The 25,262-nt window shown below is 51.3% G+C and overlaps 1 protein-coding gene across 7 annotated transcripts; it reads left to right on the plus strand.

The window, feature by feature from the left end:
- Positions 1 to 10,327: 10,327 nt before the first annotated feature.
- On the plus strand, positions 10,328 to 24,969 carry Rnh1 (ribonuclease/angiogenin inhibitor 1). Of its 7 annotated transcripts, none has more exons than XM_020182342.2 (10): positions 10,328 to 10,484; positions 17,771 to 17,874; positions 20,333 to 20,503; positions 20,858 to 21,028; positions 21,525 to 21,695; positions 21,781 to 21,951; positions 22,078 to 22,248; positions 22,547 to 22,717; positions 24,421 to 24,591; positions 24,705 to 24,969. In XM_020182342.2, exons 2-10 carry the CDS (start codon positions 17,789 to 17,791, stop codon positions 24,790 to 24,792), a joined length of 1,371 nt encoding a protein of 456 aa, XP_020037931.1. In that variant the 5' UTR covers positions 10,328 to 10,484; positions 17,771 to 17,788; the 3' UTR covers positions 24,793 to 24,969. The 7 variants fall into 7 exon arrangements, with proteins under 7 accessions (XP_020037931.1, XP_073908152.1, XP_073908134.1 ...); XM_074052051.1 differs by having other exon boundaries at positions 10,337 to 10,514; XM_074052033.1 differs by lacking the exon at positions 10,328 to 10,484 and adding an exon at positions 12,116 to 12,140.
- Positions 24,970 to 25,262: the final 293 nt, after the last annotated feature.

Below are 25,262 nucleotides of genomic sequence, written 5' to 3' on the forward strand. Positions count from 1 at the left end.
CCCCGACGATGCCTTAGCTCCCAGAACACAGGGTGACTTCTGAAGGGACTATGGGCATCCAGCTCCCTGTACTGTACTTCCTACAAGAATGTCTGGCCTCTCTCTGGTGCCCACAGTCTGGCCTGTGCCCAGCAGTCCTGGCAAGGGAGCTGCACAGGACTGCCGGCTGCTGGTGGTCAGGTCCCAGGGTTCTTCCAGGCCCCAGGCCCCTCACTTCTCACCTGCCCCTGCCCTTGTTAGATAGACAGGGACCAGGCCTTCCTAGCTCTGCCTACCACTCCTTGCCTAGTGCCACATCCCTTACCTGTCCTCAGGGAACACTGCTGGTGACCCCCTGGGCCCTGAGCTTGCTCCCCTCTGGACTGTTCCTCCCAGGACCTGCTCCCAGGGGTGGCTCAGCTGCATCTCAGGGCCTTTTGGTTGGTAGAAAGGACTGCCAGTGCCTGGCTTCTGGTCCTTGAAGGTGCCCAGGATGTGAGAGAGAGACTGGTGGACCCCTGTGCCAACCTGGTGCTGAGTCCCACAGAGGGAAGGAGGGCTGAGCCAGGGCAGAGCAGAGCCTGGGGACGTACCCTCTTCCTGACCTTGAAAGTTGTCAAGGGGAGCTTGGAGCCCTATGTCTTGACACTCCTATTTTTGGGTCCCCAGTTATGAGTATCCTTAGGGTTCCAGAAAATTCATGTTTCCTATTTTCTGCAACTTTTTTTTTTATTTACAGAAGCAAAAGATTTCACCTTGTTTTGTTGTCAGACTTCTGGATTAGTTTACGAATTCTGGTGAAAAGATTTTGTAATATCTGTTGTGTTTTCTAAGTATGTGATGATGTACTTAAAATGCACTCTAGTGCAAATGAAGATCATTTTGTTTCTTTTTCATATGTGTGACAGTTACTTTTATTTTCTCATCTAATTCTATTAGTAAAAACTATATTTCTCACCAGGTGTGGTAGTACACACCTGTAATCCCAGCACTTGGGAGGATGAGGCCAGAGGATTGAGAGTTTGAGGTCAAACTGAGCTAGTGAGATCCTGTTGCAAAAAATAAAAAATAAAAATAAAAACTACATTTCTTCTATCTAAGTAGTAATCACATCTCACTCTGCTTTCTCATCTGAGATTGGGCTACATTTCTAAAAACAGTGAGGACAGCAGATACCTGTAGTTTTTTCTTCCTGATTTGAATAGAAACAGTGGCAGCATTTCATGGTCCCCTAGGATATTTGCTGTTGATTTTTTTCTGAAGTAGTTTAAAATATTTAGTTTATTTCTATCTAACAGTGTTTTAGCAATTTGTAAAAGGGTGTGACTCTCATTCATGAGCTGTCTGGACTCTGCTGATGGCACCCACCATGTTCGGCTTGAATGCATTGGTTTGATGTTTGGTGCTGAGGCTGATGAACCTCCTCGGGCTTCTGGTGTGCATCCTGCCTGTTGTTGCTCCCTCCTCAGTGCTGTGGTACATTATAGTCCTCAAGCTCATATCTAGAGTCCTGCATTACGGCCTCCAGTGGAGTGCATTCCTGCGTGATCCTTTCTGGCACTCCCTCACCAGTTTTGGCCTGAGGCTGATTGATGGCTTTACCGAATTATTTGAGAGCTTTCCGTGCAGTCCACAAGGCCTAGGCACAGGCTGCAGCAGTGATCAGCAGCCCAGCCCACACTGAGGCTGGTCTTTCTGCCCAGTTGCTGCTTGTGTCCTGTGGTGAGGCTACCAGCAAAGCCTGGGTTTCCCCCATTGTCAACTGTTGGTCACCACTTTGCTGGTGGCTTTGCCTGGCTGTTCCCTTCATTCTCTCCTGCCCAGGCCAGTGCCCTTCTCTCCCATCACCCACGTCACATCCTCTCTCCCCTTAAGGAGGCTGGAGAGCAGCTTAGCTCTAATGCTGCCCTTTTCAAAGAACCAGTTTTGGTTTCATTTCTCTTTTCTATGTCTTTTGGTTTTCTATTTCATCTTGCATTTCTAAACTTCTTCCTAAAATCCAGGTGAGGCTTGGTGGGTTCCCTGAGGTCAAGGCTACCCTGGCCTGTTCCTACCTGATGTGCACAGAGGGTGACCATGTGCAACCCATGCCAGGAAGTGGCTGCACCCACAGCTGGCCTGTTTTCTGCACAGTTCTGTGTGAGGAGCTGGACTGTGGTGGCCTCTTCCCCCACAGTTGCCTCCTGGGATCCTGCAGTTCCCGTTCCTGGGCTTCCCTAACTCTAATCCTTAAGATACACCTAACTGCTATTTCCTTGAAAAGGTATAGTCCAATTCCTGTTCTTCTGAGTCTTGGGAACAAACTTCACACAAAGAGAGAAATGTGACCATCGGAGAGACATCAGGTAGGGCTGTAGTGGGCATTGTTCCCACAAGGCAGGATGGTGCCCAGGGTGTGTGATGGCTGTGCCCTAGCCCAGCTTCCCCCCTTGCTGGAGACCTGGGCTCCTGACTGGGCCTGGTCTGTTGGCACTGCTCCCAGCGAGGGTACAAAGGTCCTATCCAGTATTTTCCTTGATTCTTGGCCTTTTGGATACCCAGCAGGAGGGACCAGGCCTGTCCTGACACCTTCTAGGACTTCCTCTGTAGACTCGTGGAGACAGCCATGGGGAGAATAATTATTCTGTAGGACAGGCCCAGGGTGACCAGAGGGTGGGGTTCAGAAGATTCCAGCCTTTGGCTCCATGGATCCTTAGGAGAGGTGGGTCCAACCATGACCAAACCTCATCTCCCACAGTTAAAGAGTGGACAAGGTGTTGGCAGAGTGGCTGAAGCAGTAAGAGTGCCTGCCTACAAGCGTGAGGCCTTGAGTTCAAACTATAGTACTGCCAAATTAAAAAAAAAAAGAGTGGACAAGGGGTCAGGGATGTAAACTTTGATTCCTCCTTTCAAGGCATCCCTACCTCTGACTTGGGTGGCATCAGGTCTCTCCCAGGGAGGTGACCTTTCAGGGAAAGCAGGAACCTGGGGACCAGGGCCTGTGTCCTCTGGGTCAGGACAGGTGCTGCCTCCTCTGAGGGGCAGACAGTGCCAGGCTACAGAAGTGGGCCGTGTTCACCCTGACTGTAGCAGGTGGTCCAAGGGACCCTCAGCTCTGCACTTCACCTTCTAGCTGCTCCTGTATTGACTTAAGCTCTTGGCCATTTTTTAGCCATTTACCTGTGTGTTTGAACTCCTAACAATTTTACTAGAAAATTAGAAATGCTGGTGTTGGCTGAGCTGCCGCCTTCCTAGAGCAGCCCTGGGACACAGTATCATTTTTGTGCTTGGGCAGGCTCTGATGTGACGGAGCTGGAAAGACCCAGGAAAGGTGTAGACCATGGCCAAGATCCCTAACCGAGATCACCCTGGGGGCCTGGCCTCATAATCAGAGGGCATACCTTCCTCAGACCATAGCCCATGAAGATCCAGTCAGGACCCAGTCTCAAGGTAGAGTCCTGGTGGGCAGCAACTCCTGAGCTGCATGCTCAGATCTGGGATGGGTACATTTGATACAAGAGCCCTTGGGAACAGTCTTGGGGATAGGTTTGCTTCCAGGGGCCATGAGGCCCCCCACTAACCACTACCCATGCCACTGAGCTGGCGCTCCTGCCTCAGTCTCCTGAGTGGCTGGGCTTTACAGACTAATAGAGGTTTTGAAAGCATTCTGCTGACCTGTGCTTTGATTGAAGTGCTTAGACCATTTACATTTAATGTAATCATTGACACATTTGCATTTAGTTCTATCATTTTATTCTTTTCCATTCCTGCCATCTGTTTCTAGTTTCTGTTTCTCCTTTGTTGTGAAATCACCTAGTTATGAAGACTGGCCCCAAGAGGCCATGAAACCAGAGAGGCAGACAGAGCCAGGATTGCACAGGGTGCACATTGTCAGGGACTTCCTGACAGAAGCATGGGCCCCGGGTGGCAGCAAGATCACTAAATCCCTGTGATTTGGATCAAGGAGGGGAACAAAAGCAACTCCCTCCTAGCTGGAATGTACCGTATTTATCTGAAGCTAATATCAAAGTCACAGGCACCTCTGGAGCAGGGGCCAAACATCACCTTAATGGTTTTGTCTATAATTCACTAGGAAAACAAATCAGAGATAATCAGGGCATCATGGCAGTTACAGCTCAAGATGGCTGCAATTACCACAAGCTGGATCCATACTGTTTTGTCTTCACTTGAGTTATGTGAAATGTTTTGGGTGTTCCATTTAAATTGTGTTTTCGATAATATCTCTTTGTATAAATATTTTAGTCGTTGCCCTAGGAATTGTAATCTCTTATCTACTGCAGACAGTTCCTACAAAACTCAAATGGAGGTGGGTTAAAATCCTGATGGTACAAATCAGATTTTAAAAACAATTAGAACAATGTATCTTTTGACCCTCAGTAGGTGAAGATTTCCTGAAGGAGTCAATAAAATTAAGCAAGGACCATGAACAGGCACAAGGAAATGACCAACACATAAGAAAATAGACTCAGCCTCATTAGGACTTGTTGAAATACCAGCTAGGGCCACAATGAGACGCTGTTTCATATTCTTGAGATAGACCGTCAAGCCAAGTGTTAGTGAAGATCTGAGCAATGGAAGACCTTAGGACGTGCTATTAGGATGGTGAATTCTTACACTGCTTGGGATGACTGGGTGAGACTGCTTGTGCCATTACCAACAAGGCATCTCCCATGGTGCCCAGGGACACAAGAGAAATGTCAAGTGTATTTGCAGGGGTGATATTTGTAGTGGCAAATAAACCAGACACCAGGGGCATAAATAAATAAAAAGGTTGGTATATTTGTGGGATGAAATGCTGTAGAGCAGTTTAAATGAATAAACAGCACCATGGTAGCATGGACAGGTTTCATTCCAAATTTTGAGTAGAACAACTAGCCTCAGGAGGGTACACACAGTATATGCTTACAAATTCTTCAAAATATTTGAGTGAGTCGCTGTTGTTTCAGGATGCACACATTTATAACAAAGTCTAAAGGAGGGCTGGGGGTGGGGCTCAAGTGGTGGAGCACCTGCAAAAACCCCAACAAACTCAAGTACAGAGAAAAAAGTCTAAAGGAGATGCAGGAGTAATGAAGAGGAGACTCAGGTCAGTGCCTACCTTTGGGGGAGATGGACTGCAGAGGACTGTTGGAGAGGCATGGATCATGTTTTTAAGACTGTTTTGTATGTTTGAAACATCCAGTAATACAGCTCACTGCATATCTGCGCATACATGAAAACCTTAGGAATGGGGTGTTTGGATTTCTTCACTTTTCTTACTTGTCTTGTGTTTCCTAAGAATTTCTTGTAGAATGTGTGGCATTCTTATCTGAAGTAGCTTCTGATAGAGGGACACTTTATCACAGGCAGACATGGCGGGGGAGGGAGGCTGCGCCTAGGGCAGGCTGTCAGGATCCTGCAGTGAAGCAGTGACCTGCTCACAATGGGCCTTTGCCTCTGCACATCCTGCTAGGCTATGTGGTCAATGAGTTTTCTGTACACCCACTGCTGGGCCATGTGTGGTCACTGTGCTTTCTGATGGCCAATAAACCATCCCTACTTCCCTGGACAGCGTGGATGGGGACCCCAGGCGCCACAGTGACTGCTCTAGAGGCACTGTCCAGAGGACGTCTTCCTCGCGCGCTGCCAGCCCATGTCCATCAGAGGGCGCCAGCGAGCCAGGCCAGTTCACCTGAATGGGGAAGACCGCAGGACCAGACTCCTGGTCATGGTGGCCAGTTTCATTTCATTTCTGATTCTGTTGATATCTGCTCACATACATCTCTCCCCTCTCCCCCCGAGTTGTGAGAATGTAATGGATTACCTAAATAGAAAAACAGGTGCTTGTGGGGACTGGTGGCTTACTCCTGTAATCCAGGCTACTCAGGAGGCTGAGATCAAGAGGATGGTGGTTCAAAGCCAGCCCCAGCAAATAGTTCTGGAGACTCCTTTCTCGAAAAAAATCCATCACAAAAAAGAGCTACTCAAGGTGTAGGCCCTGAATTCAAACCCCAGTACTGCAAAAAGAAAAAAGAAAAGTGTTTCCTACGTATGCAGATGTGTGTACACCTCCCACCCCAGGGGAAAGTCCACAGCTGTGATGTCTCATGAGACAGCCACTGGCCACTTGGCCTTGAGCACCGGTTTAGAACCGGCCTGTCTGAACTGAGCTGAGCCATGAGTGCAAAGTACACACCAGACTTCTAGGACCTGGTACCAAAATAACACAAAGTGTCACGCTCGTAATTTTAAGCGCTGGTTATGTGCAGAAATGAAATTTTGGACATACTGGCTTAAATAAATATATATATTGTTGGCCAGAATTTCACTGCTGTGACCAAGCATCTGACAGAAACAACTTAAAGGAGGAAAGATTCTTTTGGTTCTGGTTTGGGAAGGTTCCAGCATGGTCCGTATGGTGGAGGGGAGGTGTGGACAGGAAGCAAAGAATGGACTGGGGACCAGGTGTAACCTTCAAATGCAGCCCCCCGTGACCACCCCCCCCCCCCCAGCTAGGACGAATCACTAGGTTCTTCCCTTCCCATAGATTAGCAGAAATTTTAAAAGCACCTGGAGCAGGGCACAGTGGTTCATGCTGGTAATCCTAGATACTCTGGAGGCAGAGATCAGGAGGATTGCAGTTTGATAGGGGAGACCCTATCCCCCCCCCCAAAAAAAAAAAAACCCTTCACAAAAAAGGGCTGGTGGAGTGGCTCAAGGTGTAGGCCCAGGGTTCCAACCCCAGTACTGCAAAAAATAAATAGATAGATAAAATAAAGCACTTGGAGCTGGTGGAGTGGCCCAAGTGGTAGAGCACCTGCCTAGCAAGTGCAAGGCCCTGAATTCAAGCCCTAGTACTTCAAAAATAATAATGATGGCAAAGTGCCCATGAGGGTTCCCTCCAGATTGTAGGGTTGCAGGCTATTGATGTCAATATTGTTTTGCTTATCTGTATTTTCTTTTTTTAAAATTTTTTGTTTTTGCTGGGGCTTGAATTCAGGGCCTATACCTTGAGTCACTCCACCAGCCCTTTTTGTAATGGGTTTTTTTTGATAGGGGCTTTTTTTGAAATAGGGTCTTGCCAACTATTTGCCCAGGCTGGATTTGAACTTCAATCCTCCTGACCTCTGCCTCTTGAGTAGCTAGAATTATAGGCATGAGCTACTAGTGCCCAGCATGCAGAGAGCTCTGGTTTGCTTCCCAAGGGTACACACTCTGGGATGAGAAATCTTTTCTTTTTGAGGGGGGGCAGTACTGGAATTTGAACTCAGGGCTTTCAACTTGCTAGGTAGGTGCTCTACCACTTGAGCCACACCTCCAGTCCGTGCTTATCTGTATTTTCAATTGTTCTAGAACTCCTGTGTTCAAGTGATCCTACCACCTCAGCCTCCCAAGTAGCTATGCCACCACATAACCTGGATTGATTGCATTAAAAAAAAAAAAAATCCTGAGAGGCCTGGCATGGTAGCATCTATTGTAATCCCAGAATTCTAGAAGCTGAGGCAGGAAGATCACGAATTGAGGTCAGACTGTTCTACACAGTGAGATCCTGTTTCAAAAACAAATGGTTGAGAATGTATTAATTTTTTTCCAGCTTCTCAAAGTGCTACTGCAAGGGCATTGAGCCTTCAGGATCCTTGTCAATCTGGCAAGTTTCTGTCAAGTTCTTTTCTTTGGTGGTGCTGGGGTTTGAACTTAGGGCCTCATGCTTTCCTGTCAAGTTCTTTCACCTCTCATGTTGGGGTATCTGGGATTTCCTTATGCCCTGCTGATTGTTGCGGGCCAGTGTCAAGAGTTCTTGCCTTCACAGGCCAAAGAATTGGCTCGTGAGGCAGCTGATTGATGCTTGAGACAAGGTTGGCATACAAAGTAAGATTTATTAGAGAAAGAAAAGGCTACAGCTAGAGCGGTGCAGAGAGCCCAGAAACCGGTGGCTCCCTGCTCAGGGGCTTTTTTTAATGGATGCTTTAACTCTGGGTTAGGGTGAGGGTTAGGTGGGTTCTTTGCATTGGCCATGGATTTGCACGCACAGGCTCTCTTCAATGAGCTGATCTGATTGCCCCTTATGGGGGGAAACAACCTTGAGAGCATCTGTTTATCAGCCCTGTGGCAAATTTATGAGACCATGCATCTTCTTCTCAGGGTGCAGGGCTCATAGTGCTCTCCATGGGGGGGTGGGATAATGACTCACTTATCTGTCCTTTAGGTTCCCAGACCCAACACAATCTTAGATCCCCTGGCAGCTGAAGCTGTTGGTCCATACCCGCTGCCTGTGAAAACCCAGCCTGCTCAATACTCTCACTATGTGCACCTTACATTCCAATTTTAAATGTATTTTTAAAAAGAATATATCTAAGCCAGGCATGTTGGTGAAGGCTTTGTAATCTGAGCACTCTGGAGTCTGAGGCAGGATGATCTTGAGTTCCAGGCCAGCTGGGCTACATAGTGAGACCCTGTGTCAAACAAAACAAAACTAAAACCAAATAAAACCCCACAGCAATATATTTGTGAAAGTAGGATAGAAACGGATTCCCCACCCAAAGACACCCTGGAGTGGCACCTCTCCTGTGTCTAATTGGTCAGACTTCAGCAATTGGGTGACTTTTTGGGATAGATGTCATAAACACTGGGGGATTCTCAGCATCTCTCTCTATTATCTGTTACTAAGAGCTCTCCATGTCAGGTTATAAGAATGGACAAGGCAGCCGGGCACCGGTGGCTCATGCCTGTAATCCTAACTACTCAGGAGGATGGAGGTTTGAAGCCAGCTCTGGCAAAATAGTTTGCAAGACCGTATCTCAAAACAAACAAACAAAAAACTCATCACAAAAAAGGGCTGGTGGAGTAGCTCAAGGTGTAAGCCCTGAGTTCAAACCCCAGTAACTCCCCCCCTCCCAAAAAAATGGACAAGGCAAAAACAGCCTCAAAGTTCTCTATATCAGGAAATATGTAGCTTGAGGGTTTGGAGACCTACGAGAGAGGGCAGGTGGGAAGAGGGAGGAGCAAGGATTAACATCTTTCAGTTCTGTATGGGATTGGTTAGTAAGAAGAGCATGTTCCAGCCAGCCAGGACCCATCAGAAATGGGTGTGGATACCAGGCTGTGCCCTGCTCTAAGTGACTCCATTTTGTAAAATGGAAGTTTGTACAACTGCTTTAACCCTTTCTTAGGGTCATTCTGTAACCTAAGTGTGTGATCTAAGAGCTAATATTAGTAATTAAGAATGGAGTAAGTTGGGCACTGATGGCTCATGCCTGTAATCCTAGCTACTCAGGAGGCAGAGATTAGGAGAATCTTGGTTGAAAGCTGGCCCAGGCAAATAGTTTGCAAGACCCTATCTTGAAAAAACCCATCACAAAAATAGGGCTGGTGGAGTGACTCAAGGTGAAGGCCCTGAGTTCAAACCCCAGTACCACACACACACACACACACAAAAGCAAAAACAAAAAAAACAAAGAATGGAATAAGCCAGGTGCTAGTGCTGTAATCCTAGTAAATCAGGAGGCAGAGATCAAGAGGATCACAATTGGAAACCAGCACGGGCAAATAGTTTGAAAGACCCTATCTTGAAAATACCTGACACAAAAAAGGGGTGGCCAAGTGACTCAAGTGGTAGAGCACCTGCTTAGCAAGTGTGAGTCCCTGAGTTCGGACCCCAGTACAGTTAAAAAGAAAAAAAAAAAAAAAAAAGACTGGACTAAAAATGCATGTGATTACCAATGACCATGGTAATCAGAAGTATTTGGTGAATTAAAGCCAATGAAATTGACATACTTTGTGTATTTATCATTACTCAAATTCTGACATTGTAGACACAAGTGTGCCCATCTGGGTTTCTGACGTACCTCACTCAGGACAGTGAGCAAGAGTAGTCACCTCTGGGAAGACAAAAAACGGGGCTGGAGGGGTGGCGTAAGTGGAAGAGCACCTGAATAGCAAGCCCCTCTCCCCAAAAACAAACAGGGAAGTGAGATGCTTCTTCTCTACTCCAAACCTTACACTGGTGAACCTCACAGACCAAAATGAAAGACAGCTTCCAGGAAATCTCATGTGGCCTCTTAGCTGAGGTCTTGGGGAGGCGCAAGACCCCTGACCCTCCTCTACCCAAGGGGGTTCCCACAGGGAGCCAGATAGCTTCAAAGACAAGCGCAAATCTTTCTTCACCTCGTGGGAATTGCAATAAACAGATCTAGGACACCGTGGCATGCTAAAAAATGACGTGAGACTAGAACATTTTAGCAGCGCCTCCCCTCGGCTCTGGGTTGGGTGGGACGCCGCCCATCCCCGACGGAGGAGGGCCCCGCCCCGCCCCATAACCCGCGGCAGGCCCCGCCCATAACAGACCACGCCCACTAGACACGCCCTACTCGACGCCGGACCCGCCCCGATCGCAGGCTTTGCTCCTCGTGGTCCCGTCCCTAGCGGCCAGGCCTCGCCCTCTCGTGTCCACGCATCCTCGCTCCTCCCCGCCACTGATCCCCTTCGGCTGTCCCGCCCACCCCAGTCACGCTCCCGGTCTCCTCGAGGTCAGTGCTCCGGTGCTGCGTCAGCCCGTGGTTAGTCAGATGCCCGACTGGGCCGGGCAGCCCTTTCCGGCGCCGATCTCTGCCGGGCCTCCTGTGCACGCGAGATGCGCGCTCCCGGGAGGGGTCGGAGTGGGGCTGGGGGGGGGGGGAGTCAGGACGGGGCGGTGACGTCGCCGGCCGCACGTTGGCGCATCGGGATGATGTCATCGCTCTGCGCGTGCCTGGCGGACGAGCTGGGACTCTCGGCGCGGGGTGTCGGGGACGTGGCTGGCCCGCGCCTGCGTGGTGCACGCCCTCGCCCCTGCGCCCGCGTCGGGACCGCGTCGGGATTTTGTAGTCTTGCTTCCGGCAGGTTACGAAACGGAGGGCTTGGCTCAGCCAAACTTTCTTCCCCAAATTAAGCAACTCTTGGCCTTATTCCCTCAAAGAACCGACCTTCTCCTCCCCAAGAAGGCCAGTCCTGGCAGAGAGGATTTGCCTGGGTCCATCACCAGGATACGGGGGAACAAGTGCGAGACCAGAGAGGGAGGACCGCTTGCTTGTCCTTCCTGCCTCCTGCGGGGCCCGGGATGGCGCTGCGGGCCGGCGTTGGCCCGCGGGGGTCGTGGAGACCTGGGAGGGCAGCTCCTGTAGGGAAAGGCATGGGGCTGCGTCGCAGGGGTGTCGCAAGAGTGGCCTGAAGTGAAGTAGGGGGGCTGCAGGCACTTTGCATCGTGGAATGTAGCACCAGGCAGCGTATCCGGGTGCTGGGGGCGGCTAGTGCGGTTCTGCAGCATTTCAGGAGGTCAGTTTGGCGATGTCTAGGAAGGACCTTAGAACAGGGTAGGCCCCCTTCTAGGGTAGTGAAAATCCTGGAAATGTGAAAACAATCTACATGTCTGTTCCCCTCATGGAGATTGGTTGGTTCAATTGAATGTAAGCAGATAACTGCATTTATTGTGGTCATTGAAAGTTACATTGTACATACACACACATTTTTTTTTTTGTTTGGTGGCATGGTTTGAACTCGGTGCTTCCTGCTTGTTAGTCAGGTGCTCTTATCGCTTGAGCCATTCTGCCAGCCCTGTATACTTTATGTTCTTAAAGATACTGTAACAGTTGCAAGAAGTACTACTTTTCTAGCTGGTATAACAAAATTGCCAACGATCTGTTACTTTACTGTTCTGGAAGTCAGAAGACCAAAATGGGCTCAAGGTGGTAGAGCACTTACTTGCCTAGCAAGCATGAGGCCCTGAATTCAAACCCCAGTGCAGACTAAAAAAAGTTCAAAGTGAGTCTTTGGGTGTGCAAATCAAGGTGTCCACAGAGGTGGAGGCTTCAAAAGAGAATCAGTTTCTTTGCCTTTTCCAGTGTCCACAGGCAGTTTCTATCTTTAAAGTCCTTATCTCTGCTACCTCATTTTTAGGATCCTCAGCATTCTGCTAGGCCTACTCAGAGACATTCCTATCTCAAACATCCATGTCAAAGTTGATTGGAACTTGGTGTACTCAGAGACCTCCTGCTTTCCCCTTTCCCTCAGTTCTTACCCTTCTTCAGCTGTAGTTCTCTCTGTCAGAAAGCTGGCAGCAACTGGTTTTCCTTCATCCCGTGAGAAGACAGCTGCTTGGTGTCTTTATGACTTATCCTGAGCATCTGGCAGAGGGCTGGACACACCTAGTATGTGCTCTATGGGGTAAGGAGGGGGTACTGGGAGGGTTGTCCATGCTTGCTCTTCTGCCTTTGCCTCTGCTCAGCCTCCTGGCTTGCCAGGAACCCTGAGCCCCAATTTGGTGCCCTTGCCCCTTGTCAGTGGGTACCTAGCAAGGGCTGTCCTAGCCAAAATTTTCCCCTGAATTGAGTAGTCTTTTTTTTCCCCTTGTGGAAATTGAACCCAGGGGCCTCAAGCATGTTAGCAGGCACCCTACTGCACAAGCTATGCCCCAGTCCTTTTTATTTATTTATTTGGTGGATCTGGAGTTTGAACTCAGGGCTTCATGCTTGCAAAGCAGGCAGTCTGCCACTTGAGTCAAGCCTCCAGTCCATTTTGCTCTAGTATTTTGGAGATGGGGTCTTTGCTGAGTCACTGGGCCTCCATGCCCAGCTCACTTTTCACCTTTTTTTTGCTTTTGGCCATACTAGGGTTTGAGCTCAGGCCCTTGTATTTGGGCAAACACCGTACCACACTCATCCTTTTTTGCTTTAGTTACTATTCAGGTAGGCTCTCCAGTTTTTTTGCTTGGGGCCTGTCTCAGACCAAGATTTTCCTATCTGTGGCCTCCCTAGTAGCTAGGATTACAGTTATGTACCACCATGCCTAGCCTCACCTTTCATCTTATTACACAAAAGAGCTGACTTTCATCTGGGTACTTGTGGCTCACACCTGGAATCCTAGCTACTCAGGAGACAGGCCCTATCTCAAAAATTCCCAATACAAAAAAGGGCTGGCAGAGTGCTCAAGTGGTAGAGCACTGTCTAGCAAGCACAAGGCCCTGAGTTCAAACCCCAATACCTCAAAAAAAAAAAAAAAAAAAAAAGGGCTGGTGGAGTCACCTGCCTAGCAAGCATGAGGCCCCGAGTTCAAACCTCAGCAACAAAACAAAACAAAACAAAACAAAAAACCTTGACTTTCTAGTGCACGGGTCACCTCCTGAGTCTTCCTGGCCCCTTGCAGCCATGAAGAATAGGCCAGACCTGCAGTGAGCACTGTGTGAAATGTTCGTGAAAATGAGTTGGAATCCACCGCCTTTCCCACCCCTCCCTGCCTGACACTCCATCTTTCTCTCCCTCTCTTCCACCTCACAATGATGTGGTGGTCTGACATATGCCTGTAGTAGTTATCAGGAACTTTGTCTCCTGAATCAGAAAATGAAAGTCACGGACGACGTGAACAAAAGAGCAGAGGTTAGCCAGGCGTTGGTGGCTCACACCTATAATACCAGCTACTCAGGAGTTGGAGATCAGAAGAATTGAGGTTCTAAGCAAATATTTCAAGAGACCCTATCTCAAAAAAGTCCTTCACAAAAAAGGGATGGTGGAGTGGCTAAAGGTGTAGACCCTGAGTTCAAACCCCAGTAGTGCAAAAATAAATGAATAAAAATTGAAAAAGCAGAGGTTAATTAAGCAATGGGGTCTCAGAGAGCTGAGCTGCTCATGGCTCCTTTGGTTGGGGCTTCATAAAGATTCTTCTTTCCCTGATGAAGGGATGCCCACTGTGTCCCAATACCGTTCACTCATTCGAATCACCTGCCGTGTATGCTTTTCTGTCCCATCTCTGGTTGGTGGGACATCGCGAGGTGGTCTGTAGGCTACAGCAGTTTCAAGGTGCCTCAGGTGGTTTCAAGATTCAGAGCCCTGTTTATCAAGCCTCTGGGCCACAGGTACAGTCCACTGGGTCCCCTTTCCCTAACCTGTCTAGCAAGACCTGCCTCCTGGCTTCCAGTCTCATTCCTGGCCTTTTCTAATTCCTTTCTCTAACCTTTAATAAACATCCACATGTTCTGCCTGGACGCTTCCATGTGGGACAGAAAGAATCTGGATTTTCTGTTTATCAACACCTTTACCCTGTGTTATTTAGGCTCCATGAAAGCTGAGACCTAGAACAGTGCCTGGCACCCAGTAGGCATTCCATGGGAGGTTGGATGGATGAATGCCTTACATTCTAACTAGTATGCTGGGCACCTGAGGAAGAGACACAGCTCTCCGCAAGGTCCAGGCCCACCACAGCTTTTTCAAATGTCATCCTTGTTGTGCATGTTAGAAAGGAAGAAAGGGAGGGAAGGAGGGAGGGAGGGAGGGAAGAAAGGAGAGAAAAAAGAAGCTGGGAGCCAGTGGTTCATGCCTGTAGTCCTAGCTACCCAGGAGACGGAGATCAGGAGTGAGCCTGGGCAAACAGTTCATGAGACTCTATCTTGGAAAAAAACACCACAATAAAGGGCTCAAGGTGTAAGCCCTGAGTTCAAACTCCAGTGCTGGAGAAAAAAAAAAAAAAAAAGGCCTCTGCCTGTCAGTCATAATCATTTTTAACTGGCAAGAGTTTGGGAGTGTGTTACAAATTAACCAATTTTCCTGCTGATAAACAGTTTTGGGTTTGAATAGTTACAAAATGAAAATGCTCTAAAAAGGTTCCCTGCTCTCCATGTCCCCCCACCTCAGGGTCTAGTGCATGCTAGGCAGACAGACGACCACTGAGCTACATCCTCAGGCGCTCCCACCCCCTCTTTTGCGGTACTGGAGTTTGAACTCAGGGCTTGCATGTTTGCTACGTAGGAGCTTCTACTGCTTTGAGCCACTCCAGGTCTTTTTTTTTTTTTTTTTTGATCTCAGGGCCTCACACTTGGTAGGCGGGTGCTCTTCACCACTTGAGCCACCCGCCAGCCCCTTGTGATGGGGTTTTCCAGATAGAGGCTCACAAACTAACAAACTGTTTGCCCGCAATCCTGATCTCTGCCTCCTGAGTAGCTAGGATTAGAGGTAGCCACCAGTGCCTGGCCACCAGCCCTTTATTTGTGATATGATTTTTCAAGATAAATTCTGGAGAACTATTTGATGGGGCTGGCTTCAAACTTCAACCCTCTTGATCTCTGCCTCCTCAGTAGCTAGGATTAGAGATGTGCGCCGCGAGGCCTGACTCACCCTTAGCCCTTAAATGGACATTTTGAGCATTCTCCAAATTCATGCATGAGTGTTCTGGTTGACACATAAGAGTGGAGGGTGTGTGCTGTTTCACAGACTGCTCTCCAAAAGCCTTAATCATCGTCACGCCCACTTCCCAGCAGCGGAATAAATACTTGATCCTTTCCGTCTTTCTCGGTTTGGCAGCAAAAGGCGGTGTCTTACTCCGGTATGTCTTAGTCCGATGACCTGGGGAATTCCCATAGTGCAGGCCGCGGGTGGGAGGGGAGAGTGGGCAGCCGCGCGAGCAGGCTGGCAGCCTCCAGAGGGCGAGGCTGGGGAGAGGAAAGTGGGAAGCGGGACATGGGACGAGCCCCGCCCTGAGCGGAAGGAGCAGCGGTGGCTGAGCCCAGGCGGCTGCATCAGGGGAGCGGCTGGCCCTGCGTGTTTCTCTCGGGTCCCCTGCCTGCTCCTTTAATGCGTGGCGGAGCGTCCAGACCTGCAGGTTCAAGGGAATCAAGGAGGGAGCAGGGCGGGGTGGCGGCGTGGGATGCCCCTGGCTTCCTCATGCCCCTGCAGGACGGTGTCCGAGAGGCCATACTGCAGGACTGGGACCACAAGGCCGGAAGCCATTGCTGGAGGGCTGGTCTCAGGTCGCCCTCCTAAGGTGGCCCGCAGCCTGTTTTCACACTTAACAAAGTCCAGCTAGGCCCTGCCTGGACTGACTGAGCTCAGATGTATTGGGGAGCAGTCTGGCTTTTGGGGTTCTGATTTCCAGTCTTGGGGGGCCTGGATTGTTCCCTCTGAGGGCTTGTGGACCTTCTGGAGTCATAGAGAAGGTTGGTTTGGCCACATGGTTGTATGTCAGGGGTCATTACAGGTTTTCAAAGGATCAGTACCCACAGAGGATAAGGGGTGAACTCTTGGTCCCAAGGCCCAGCCAAGGGGATAGGGGCCTGGGGGCCTTGGGGCCTGGGGAGTTGACTAAGCCCTCATGTGGAGCTCAGCTACCACATCATTTCCCTATCTCTCTGGGCCAGCAGGAGAGCTGGCTGACCCAGAGCCTCGTCTCTGTACCTTCCCAGGAGGAAGACATCATGGGGTCTCCTAGTTTGGGGTACAGAAGAGTTCAGAACTGTCTGCCTAGGTTGGGGAGACCCTGTGGCTGGAACTAGAGGTCCTGAGGTAGCCCTTCCCAGTGCCTCAGGCCTTGACTGGCTTTTGGGTGACACACCCTGGGTCCGGGGGAGGACTGGTTTTGCTCATGTGCTCTGGCAGGGGTGGAATTGGTTCTAAGTTCCTCCATGTGATGACTGTGTGACCATAAGTTATCCATGTCCTTGCTTCAGCTTCCCCTGCTGCAGGGCTGTGTGCCAAGATGTGTAAAGTGAATCTTCCCTCCATGTTGGCTTCAGGGGCTTCCTCCCTCCTGCCCAGCTGGGTCCTCTTTGCTTGGGCCCTCAGCCAGTACCGGAAGGCCCCCCTTCAACAAGGCCAGGCCACCAGGCTTGAGTATAAACAGCACAGTGAGGGCATTTTCAGGAAGCTAACCCCGGGTTGTACCATCTGTTGTCATGACTTCTGTAAACAGCAGCTCTGGCGTGAGCCTGCCGCGACTTTCTGTTGCTCCTGACAGAAGAACCTAGCTTCCCCCACCTCAGTGCTATCAGCACAGCATGGGTCACTTCTTCCAGGGAACTCTCCAGATTGCTCATATGCTGTTCTAGCTGACCGGCTTGGTGGAGCTCAGGGAATGGGTGGGGACATGGGTGGCTGACTCCCAGGCAGATGGGTGCTGTGCCCAGGTCTCAGGGCATTAGGGACATTCATTCACAGTCATTGCCTACCTTGTTTATTCAGGCTGTGTCTGTGCCTGTGCGGTGTTCAGGGCCGTGACCTTCTCTTGCCCCCGCCTGGCTGGATGCAGGCCTCATTTTTCCCAGCCTGGTGGACAGCCTGACTTCTCTGTGGGCTGGGTCTGAGGTGGCCCAGGACTGGGCAGAGGATGTATTCTGGGTCTAGAGTCCCCAGCCCCAGAGGAGGTCATGGAAGCTGGTGACCTGAGTGAATGTCCATGAATGCACCACTGTCTGCTGTCCCATACCCCTGCCTCGCCCTGCCCAGGATACTGTGTCCCTCATCTTTCAGGACTGGTTGGCTAGAGCTGCCTGTGGGCTGCTTGGGTCTAGGATCCTGGCTTCCTGGGGTAGCCTCTAGCTTTGTTGATGGCTTGCCAGTGTGGGCTGTGGTGCCTCCCAGCCTCACCGGTTCTCAGAGCAGGACGCAGGCTGAGTGGACAGGAAAAGTTTTCATAGCTGGCTCGTGCTCTTCTGCTGGGGTCTCCAGGCCACAGTCTCCTCCCCTCCCATCCCTGCTCAGGCAAATTCGAGGCAGGGGCTTCCCAGGCCACACTTGCTATTCCTGTACTCTCAGGCAGAAGGTGTTCTAATGGACACCTGCCTAATGGGAGGTGAGGCTGGCATCTGTGTCCCACAGCTATGACCTCCAAACTGCTGCCTGTGGTGGCCTTTGCCTGGGGTGCCAGTGGGCATAGCCTTTCCCTGCTTCTGGGTCTGTTCCTGGAGGCTGAGTGTATGGAGGCACTTGTCAGGGAGATGTCACTTTCATTCAGATTTTCTGTCTTTCCAAACCATGAGAATTTGCTAAAAGGTCTCTTCTTTGTGCCTTCTGCTCAGACAACACTGTGTGGTGCCATGAATCTCAGCATCCAGTGTGAGCAGCTGAGTGATGCCAGGTGGACCGAGCTCCTCCCCCTGATCCAGCAGTACCAGGTGGTCAGGTACTGGTGCCCTTGGGCCTCATAGGGGTGGGGCAGGCTGGGAGGGCCAAGCTTCCGTTGTGGCAGGGATGGTTCCTGCTTAGCACTGAGTGCACAGGGGCTCGATGGAGTCTGGAAGCACATTATTCGTGGACATGGTATTTTGTATAATTTTCTCATGGCGTGATATGTTATTCTCGTGGGTTTTTCATCCATTTAAGAGTAAAACTAACCAGGCATGGTGACACATAGCTGTAATCCCAGCTTCTTGGTGCTGAAGGATCATGAGTTCAAAGATAGTGTGGGCTGTATAGCAAGACTCTCAAAAAAAGTAAATTAAGGCTGGAGGCCTGGGTCAAGTAATGGAGTGCCTACCTAGCAAGCACAAGGCCCTGAGTTCAAACTCCAGCACCACCACAACCAAAAGCCAAAATAACAGTAATAAAAATAAATAAAAAAGTTTTGGGGGATGTTGTTCAGCTGAGTGGTAGAGCGCTTGCCTAGCATGCTCAAGGCCCTGGGTTCCCTCCCAGTAACCCAAACAAAACAAAACAAAACATGTGCCTCTGTGTGTGTGTGTACTGCTGCAGGCTCAGGCAGGGGGCAGTTTGGTGTGGAGGCTGAAGGCAGTGGCACCTCTTACTGCTGCACAGGCCACTTTGCCCCTGGTCTTCCAGCTTCTGTCCCTCCTCTGGAGACAAAGCAGGACAAGGCTTGGGTTCCTTGATGACTTCCTCAGTGGTGCTGCCTATCCTGCCCAGCTCTAGACTGTGAAAGGGAGTCAGGACTAGCTTTGTTCTCTAGGCTCACAAAGCCACAGTGCCTCACATTTGCAAGCTTGAGACAGGTGCCTGCATGGTCTTTACTGTTCCCTCTATAACTATTGTCTGAGATGGATCCAGACTTTCTATAGTTCTGAGGGTTGTACAGGCGTCCCCAGTCCCCACCAGCTTTCCCCGGCAACATCACAGGAAGATCTCATGCTATCCACCACTTCCAGCCACAGACATCCGAGTCACCAGCTTTGCCCTTGCATCCTTTTCCCAGTCAAGTCACCCAGTTATACCCTGTGGCATTTAGTTCTTTCCTTAGTTCACCTGTAGGGTCGCTCTGTTCCTTTGTCCTGGTGGCCTGATTTCTGAGTGTGGACATCCTCCACATGTCTCTCTGGGTTTGTCTGAGGTCTTCTCACAGTGCTCACTCAGTTTTGGCGAGTACGGAGGGGCTGTGGGTCCTGCCTGGTGCATTGTGCCCCACATGCGCAGTGGTACCATGTGTCTGCTGGGCTTTTCTCCTGGCTGTTTCCCCTTTGCAGTTGACCAGGGTCTATAGTGAAGCTGAGACTGCTCAAACCTGTCTCTGCTCAGATCTCTGCTCCTGGTTTCAGCTTCTGCTGATGGCTCTTACCTGGTTATACAGGTGCATTTTACCATTTCCTCCCTCCTTCCACATTTATCAGTTGTCATTCTTTTTTTGTGTGTGTTATTGGCGTTTGAACTCAGGGCCTACATCTTGAGCTTCTATACTTGGCCTTTTGAGATAGGGTCTCACGAACTACTTCCTGGACTGGTTTCAAACCTCAATCCTCCTGATTTCTGCCTCCTGAGTGGTGAGGATTACAGGCGTGATCCACCAGTGCCTGGCTCTCAGTTGTCATTTTTCTGTAAAGAGCTGGCATTCCTCCCACCTATTTGTACTCAATAGGCATTTAGTTGAGATGGATGTGAGGGCATTTATATTATTCAGTTACAACTAGTGTTGTTCATCTTGTGTGCAGGGTGCAGCTCTGACCACTGGGAACCCCTCAGTCAGCTCCTGTGAACTTTCACCTGCCTGTCATTCCCTGAGCACTTCATGGCCATTACCTCACACAGATTTGACTTTTCCCTAGAAACAGATCAAGAGCGCCTGCTCATATTTTTTTTTCTTCCACTGCTGGGGATGGAACCCATGGCCTTGTGCATTCTAAGCAAGTGCTCTACCACTAAGCTGCCTCCTTTTTTCCTCCCAATCCTCCATTAATCCCCCCTGTATGGGGGTTTGAATTCAGGGCCTTGTGCTTTTGAGGCAGGAACTCTATTGCTTGAGCCACATCTTCAGTCCTTTTTGCTCTGGTCATTTTGGAGCTAGGGTCTCGCTTTTTGCTCAGGCCATCCTGAACTGTGTCCTCCTATTTTATGCTTCCCATGTAGTTTGGATGACAGGTGCATGCCACCACACTCAGCTATTGGTTGAGATGGGGTCTCGCTAAACTTTTGCCTGGCTGGTCTCAAACCGCTGTCATCTTGATTTTAGCATCCCAAGATCTAGTTTGACAGGAGTGCGCCACTGTGCCCAGTTCTGTCTCATTTTTAAACATCCTGGTTATGACCCACTCTGAATTGTTGGCCCATTGATGGGTCACAGCTTGCTGTGTGAGGTGGTTGGTGGGCTTGAACCTAGTGCCACCCCCATGGTGACCTAAGAGTCTCATCTGCAGGCTGGACGACTGTGGCCTTACTATGGTGCGGTGCAAGGACATCAGCTCTGCACTGAAGACCAATTCCGCCTTGACAGAGCTTAGCCTGCGTACCAATGAGCTGGGTGATGCTGGTGTGCACCTCGTGCTGCAGGGCCTGCAGAGCTCCACCTGTAAGATCCAGAAGCTGAGGTAAGGCCAGGGCCCTGGCCTGGCCTTCTTGGGCCAGAATTTGTGGTAGGCAGCCGAGCAGTGGGAGTATAGAGAGCTGCCCAGGGGTTCATAGGCTGCAGGTTGGCAGATCTTCCCTCCTGACTCCAGCCAGAGACACACAGGCAGGTGGCCACCATCATAAGGACAGGACAAACTCTGGCCTCATCCCTGGCCTCAGCCTGAGTAAGGGTCTGGCTGAGCTGCCTGGGTGGTCTGGAGACACGGGAGCCATCTGGGGAAGAAGCAGGTACCCCACCCCCAGAGGTGCTGCTTTGGCTCTGGCAGGCACAGGGGCTGCATCTACTTGGGGAGCTGCTGACGGTATGTGTTCAGTCTCCAGAACTGCTGTCTGACGGAGGCTGGCTGTGAGGTCCTGCCTGGCATGCTGAGCTCCCTGCTCACCCTGCGTGAGCTGGACCTTAATTTCAACTCCCTGAAGGATGCAGGGCTGCGGCTGCTCTGTGAAGGGCTCCTGGATCCCCAGTGCCACCTTGAGAAGCTGCAGTGAGTGTGTGCTCTGTTTGGGGACCCTGAGCTCCCTGCTGCCCTGTCCTTGTGCTCAGATAGGCGCATCCCAATCTCTGGGTTACACATCCTCAGCAAACCCCACCTTACCAGGAAGATGGCTCCAGGGAGGAGGGATGAGGAGGGAATTCTGGGGGTCCCATGGACCTCATGGTGGCCCTCTGGGATGCTGGAGACTCCCTGTCAGCTGACCTAGCCCGACAGTGGGAACAGATGCTTGAGGTGTCTGGTGTGATTCAGCATCCCAGTGTGGGAGGTACCGAGTGTGACCACAGATGGCCCCATTGTGGGTTTCTTTCTGCTGAGTCTGGGAGAACCCTGGAGTTTGAGGTGTGTCTCTTGGGTAGTGAGGGATTCCTGAAGAAAGGCTGGTGTCTGCATGGCCTGGAGGCTCTGGGCACCCACTGTTCCTGACCAGTAGCCATGAGGACAGTCTCAGGAGGTGATGGGAAATGAGACACTTTGGTTCCTGTAGGCTAGAGTACTGCAACCTCACAGCCGCCAGCTGTGAGCCCCTGGCCTCAGTGCTCAGGGCCAAATCAGACTTCAAGGAGCTGGCGGTGAGCAACAATGACCTGAATGAGGATGGTGTCCATGTGCTATGTCAGGGCCTAAAGGACTCTGCCTGCCAGCTGGAGATTCTTAGGTATGTCCTGGGCCACAGGGGCCATGGGAGCCACTGGGCAGGGCAGGGCCCCAGCACTCCCTCCAGGCACGTCCTGTGTTTCCAGGCTAGAGAACTGCGGCGCCACATCGGCCAACTGCAAGGATTTGTGTGACTTTGTGACTTCCAAGCCCTCGCTGCAGGAGTTGGATCTGGGAGGCAACAAGCTGGGTAATGCGGGTATCACAGTGCTGTGTCCAGGGCTGCTGCACCCCAGCTGTGGGCTCAGGACCCTGTGGTGAGTTGGCTCCCAGCTTCCTGAGAGCACAGAGGGTGCCATGGGTAGCTGTGATTCTCTCCTGGTCCTGAGGCTAGGTGGCGGTGGGTGAGGGACGTCCTCAGGGAATATGTCAATGTCCTACAGGCTTTGGGAGTGTGACATCACCACGGAGGGCTGCAGGGAGCTGTGCCGTGTCCTCAGGGCCAAGCAGAGTCTGAAGGCCCTCAGCCTGGCTGGCAACGAGCTGGAGGATGAGGGTGCCCAGCTGCTGTGTGAGAGCCTGCTGGAACCTGGCTGCCAGCTGGAGTCACTGTGGTGAGGGGGCTGCTGGGTTAGAGGCCAAGGCCTTCCTAGGACAGAGTGGTGCCTAGGCAGAAAGAAGGTCCAGGGGGCTGAGAGGACTAGGGAGATGCCAGTGGACCTAGGGAGGGGGTAGTCTAATGGGGACAGCACGGGGCCAAGGTGCAGGTACATAGATGAGGGGATGGGGGAGAAGGGGGGAAGGTGAGCTGTCCAGAAGACAGAAGGTACTTGATGTTTCTGCCCAGTCCACATGGGATCCTCAGGGGAAGGGACAGTTGCGGTCGTGGGCTACAACCTGTCCGTCCCACAGGGTGAAGACCTGCAGCTTCACGGCCGCCTGCTGCTCCCACTTCCGCTCAGTGTTGACCCAGAGCCAGTCTCTCCTGGAGTTGCAGATGAGCAACAATAATCTGGGTGATGCGGGTGTGCAGGAGCTCTGCCAGGGCCTGGGCCACCCGGGCTGTGTGCTGCGTGTGCTCTGGTGAGTGCGCTTGCACACACGTGCTGGGGGAGGCAGCTGCAGCTCCACACTGGCCTAGTTCTCACACCAGTTTGATCAGAGGCCCTCACTACCCAGAGGCCCAATGGCTACCTGGTGTCCTGGAAGCTCCGTCCACCTTCTTCCTGTGCAGGAGACCCTAGTGGGTGTCTTGCCAGTCTCTTTCATTTTGTTAACGCATTCCGGTGCTTCTCAAGAATGGGTTCTGTAGAAGGTGTTTTCTGGAGGCCTGTGTGTCCTGCTTGGCCCCTGTCACTTGGCCAGGTGTAGAACTATGGGCCACACGTTCCTCCTGGCTTCAAGGGAGGACTCTGCTGTCCCTGTGTCCCTGATGTCATGCAGATCTGCCTTTTTCTCTTCAGCATCTTTTGAAGGTCTGTCCACTGTGTCCTGGGGCTCCCTCCGTGAGCTTTGCCTTGTGTGGTTTTTGGTCCTAAGAAGTACTGTGCTCCTGTGATCTTTCCTCTCTCCTTTTTCTTGTTCTCTGGGTGCCCAGCAGTCGGCCTTTGGGTCTCAAGGGCTGGATCTTCAATTTCCTGTAACCCTTATTTTCTTTATCTTGAAGGTTTGGTTCTTACTTCTAGAGATTTGTTTTTCTTTTCTTTCTTTGTCTCCTTCCTCCCTCCCTTCCTTCCTGCTTACAGGGCCTTGCACTTGAAAGTGCTCTAACACTCGACCACACCCCAGCCCTTTCTGTTTTTGAGATAGGGTCTCAGCTAACTTTGCCCTGGCTAACTTCAAACTTACCCTCCTCCCTCCTCTCCAACTAGCTGGAATTACAGGCCTGGCCACCATGAGACTTCTCATTTTCTAACAAGTCTACTGAGCCTTTTGTGTCTGATCTCAGATGTTCAGGGTTTTGCTATTTGTTTCCATCTCTGCCTCGGGTGGATGGCTTTCCTTGGCTGCTGGCCATCCTCAGCTGGACACCAGTTGACCTGGGTGGTCCTGGTAGCCCAGTCTCCTGCTCAGGGGACCCTGTCCTGGCAGCCAGAGAGCCTGGTGGGAAAGAAGCTGGGGTCATGAAGACTCCAGTAGACTCCAAGGCAGGGTCCTGCAGCTTTCCCAGCCCACTTTGGAGAGGTGAGCCTGGAGCAGCTATTTGGCATCATCTGGCCTGTCAGGCTGTGCTCGACCTGCACCAGACCCCTGGCTTCCTTGGGCCTCCCCTTATGGGAGTGGGTGCTAGGCCAGTCCTACCTCATCCTCCTTCCTTTGGCCCGCACCCATCTTCCTCTAGAGTCTGGAACCCTCTGTTTACCCTGACATCCTCCCCTGTCTCCCCTGTGCTTCTTCTCTGGTCCAGCTGGGCTCTCCATGCTGAGAAAGCAGTGCCCTCTGGGTGGACAGTGCCTCAGGGTTGCACCTCCCTCCTGGTGTACCCTGCAGAGGGATGTCCTGATTTTGCCAGGAGAAAGCTGGGGTCTTGTATCCCCCATGCCCAGCTGTGTGCACCTTCCATTTCTTTGTTGGGCTGTCGGTGGCCATGGACGGATAGTGAGACACGCTGCCAAGGCTGGACTTGGGGAACAGCCCTCACCTGGGGCCCTACCTCCAGGGGGATTTCAAGGTCTGGGCGTCATGGGTGTGAGCCTCCATCTCCATCTCACAGTGCCCAGGTGTCAGCTGGTTAGTGGCAGCACCAGGCACGCCCTTGTCCTGACCTCTGCTTACTCCCTATCCAGCCTGGGGGACTGTGAACTGAGAAACAGTGGCTGTAGCAGCGTTGCTGCAGCCCTGCTGGCCAGCCGCAGCCTGCGGGAACTGGACCTCAGCAACAACCCTCTGGGAGACCCCGGAATCCAGCAGCTGATAGAAAGCCTCAGGCAGCCCGATTGCCTCCTTGAGCAGCTGGTGTAAGTGGACCTGTGGGCAGCTGGCCACAAGTGTGGCCTCAGGTGGATCAGGGAGGATGGTGGGAGTGGGCGGGTGTGGACACTTCAGCTCACTCCTTCCTGCTTTTGTGCAGCCTGTATGACATTTACTGGACCCAGAAGATGGATGACCAGCTGCAGGCCCTGGAGGACGACAAGCCATCCCTGAGAATCATCTCCTGATTGGCCCCTGCACCCATGCTCCTTCCTGTTCATAGCCCTCATCCACACTGGGGCAACCCGCCCCCTTGGGCTCTGGCTCCAGTGTCCTGGCTTTTGCCTGGAGATAAATGCTGTAATCAACTTACTCCTGCAAGACAGTTTTAGATACTTTATAATCATTAAAGCACATCGTTGGCAGCAGGAGTCCTTGTCCTTCCTTGTGGGTCCCTAGTGGCTCTGGTATAGGCCTGCAGTGCTGTGTGACCGCCCTCTTGCTCAGTGAAGTGTATCGGCTTTGAAGCTTAGAATGGGGCATTCATCATCCACATGCTGCAGGCGGCCACGCACCCCACAGGTGATCCCAGGAGACCAGGCTCTGTCAAGACGGGTCTTAATGGTGGAGGCTGCGGGTAAGTTATACAGTTAAGACAAGAGAAGTAAGTTCTGGTGTGCACAGTAGGGTGACTATAGGTAATGAAAATGTACATTTC

This window comes from Castor canadensis, chromosome 1, assembly GCF_047511655.1.
Source record: "Castor canadensis chromosome 1, mCasCan1.hap1v2, whole genome shotgun sequence".
Lineage (NCBI taxonomy): Eukaryota > Metazoa > Chordata > Mammalia > Rodentia > Castoridae > Castor > Castor canadensis.

Coding starts and splice junctions, on each gene's coding strand:
- Rnh1 (XM_020182342.2), top strand. CDS start 17,789: ATGAATCTCAGCATCCAGTGTGAGCAGCTGAGTGATGCCAGGTGGACC. Junction 21,696..21,780: donor TGCCAGCTGGAGATTCTTAG/GTATGTCCTGGG, acceptor CTGTGTTTCCAG/GCTAGAGAACTGCGGCGCCA. Junction 22,249..22,546: donor TGCCAGCTGGAGTCACTGTG/GTGAGGGGGCTG, acceptor TCCGTCCCACAG/GGTGAAGACCTGCAGCTTCA.